We start from the raw sequence: 2,500 nt of genomic DNA, 5'->3' as shown, positions 1-2,500 counted from the left end.
ACACAGTAAGTTCTCAGGATACATGACTTATAAGTGCATGCATTTCTAATTAGTTTGTGTGTGTGTGTGTGTGTGTGTGTGTGTGTGTGTGTGTGTGTGTGTGTGTGTTTGTGCACTTACAGAACATGTGCACTCCTCACACACTGCATTAGGTGCTGCAAAAACATGTCCATCTTCATAAACATTTCCTTGGTAGGAACAACCTACACACACACACACACACACACACTCTCTCTTCTCAGCAATTCATATACTGTACAGATTATATACTTCATGAATTTGTTTTCTTTTAATCAACACAATTAAAAAAATTGACTCAAATATTCTCAGTGTATGAATATAAAATGTCTTTTAATCTCAGGTGTGTGTGCGTGTGTGTGTGTGTGTGTGTGTGTGTTACACACCTTCACAAACAGGACAAGCACAGGCTCCAGTGGTAGGATGAGGACAAGGAGCAGCAGCACACAGTCTCCTCCTACACTGCACCGAGCCTCTCTGTTGAACACACACTGCTATTAACTACCCTTAATGTACCACACACACACACACACACACACACACACACACACACACACTCACCATGCATGTGCACTCTGAACACGGGTCCGTTCTGTCTGGTAGCGACTCTCCATTTAAGAGAATCTTTCCATCATAAGAACAAGCTGAGAGGAAAAACATCACGTGTGTTTATACTCCTGTTATAAAGGTTCTCAGTCATGTTCATGTGTCACTGCACTGAGCCTCTGGGGACATTTTAGAGCTCTACAGAGTTTAAATCCTGATTAAATCAGAACTAATCTCAATTATGGGATCTTTCATGGTCTTTAAATTTATTTAATTTCGAGATTTGTGCAATTTATAAATGAATAATTAATTAATAACCAAATAATTAAGCATTAATAATAATAATTTTATGTTACAAAAACTTTATGCTAAAGTATTAATATAACTTTATATTAACTATAAATATAATTAATATAACTTTATGATTATAATTAAAATAAAAAGCTCTGAAACATCAACTAAAGTTTTTCTTCTTTAACAAATGTTTGGTTTTTTTTTTAGAAGATGTAAATAAACACGAGTCTGACGGTAGGTGGCGCTGTAGCTGCAGACGTTTATGGAAAATTGCATGTTATTTAAACGTATGTAACATTTTAAATGTTGATTCTAGAGTACTGTATATTTTGTAGTAACATTTTACAAATCAGAACTTTCTGAAAAAAAAAAAAGAAACACAAAGCGTATCTGAGTGCACGGGTTTAAGGAACAGATCCGATCTGTATAGAGTCTGATCAGTTACAGAAGGTGTTAAAGTGAGCAGAGTCTCTAACCGTCACACACGGGGCAGCAGTGTCCAGGAGCCGGAGCAGGGTGAGAGCAGCCGGGGCTGAAGCAGGGTTTCTGTCTGCAGGTCACATCACCATTTATACACGTACAGTGTTTACAGTGATCTGAAGGGTCCAGGAACTCCTGACCACTTAAATAATCTACACCTGAATAATGACAACCTGGAGGACACACAAACACACACACACACAAAGACACACACACACAAAGACACACACACACAAACACACACACACACAAAGACACACACACACAAAGACACACACACACACACACACAAAGACACACACACACAAAGACATACACACACAAAGGCACACACACACACAAAGACACACACACAAAGACACACACACACACACACACACACACAAAGACACACACACACAGACACACACACACACACAAAGACACACACACACACACAAAGACATACACACACAAAGGCACACACACACACACAAAGACACACACACACACACACAAAGACACACACACACAAAGACACACACACACACACAAAGACATACACACACACAAAGACAAACACACACACAAACACACAAAGACACACACACACAAAGACACACACATACACACACAAAGACACACACACACAAAGACACACACACATTCATGCACACACACAAAGACACACACACACAAAGACACACAAAGACACCCACACAAAGACACACACACGCGCACACACACAAAGACACACAAACACGCACACACACACAAAGACACGCACACACGCACACACACAGACACAAAGACACACACACAGACACAAAGACACACACAGACAGACACAAAGACACACACACAAAGACACAAACACACACACAAAGACACACACACAGGCACACACACAAACACACACACAAAGACACACAGACACAAACACACACACAGACACACACACAAAGACACACACACACACAGACACAAGCACACATAAAAACACAAACACAGACACACAGACACACAGACACACAGACACACACACACACACATAAAGACACAAACACACAAATGAATCATACTCACACATGCTTATCTGCAGGTAACAGAGAACAAACAAATAAAATATTTTTTTAAATAAATAAAGTCACTTTTCTGCTCCATCTGAATATTTTCGACTGAA

At 39.6% G+C, this 2,500-nt stretch overlaps 1 protein-coding gene across 2 annotated transcripts in view; it reads right to left on the bottom strand.

Annotated features, from left to right (window-relative positions):
* kcp (kielin cysteine rich BMP regulator) overlaps positions 1-2,500 on the bottom strand; it is a 29,872-nt gene that overhangs the window by 10,694 nt on the left and 16,678 nt on the right. For both annotated transcript variants that reach the window (XM_060878781.1, XM_060878780.1), the window contains exons 24-27: positions 1,335-1,511; positions 580-662; positions 405-495; positions 121-203 (exon numbers count right to left, since the gene is read on the bottom strand). In XM_060878781.1, coding sequence (XP_060734764.1) covers positions 121-203; positions 405-495; positions 580-662; positions 1,335-1,511 — 434 coding nt within the window. The remainder of the gene's footprint in view (positions 1-120; positions 204-404; positions 496-579; positions 663-1,334; positions 1,512-2,500) is intronic.

This window comes from Tachysurus vachellii, chromosome 9 (assembly GCF_030014155.1).
Source record: "Tachysurus vachellii isolate PV-2020 chromosome 9, HZAU_Pvac_v1, whole genome shotgun sequence".
Taxonomy (NCBI): Eukaryota; Metazoa; Chordata; class Actinopteri; order Siluriformes; family Bagridae; genus Tachysurus; species Tachysurus vachellii.
The sequence above is the reverse complement of the archived record's forward strand: the minus strand, read 5'-3'. Positions and strand labels throughout refer to the sequence as shown.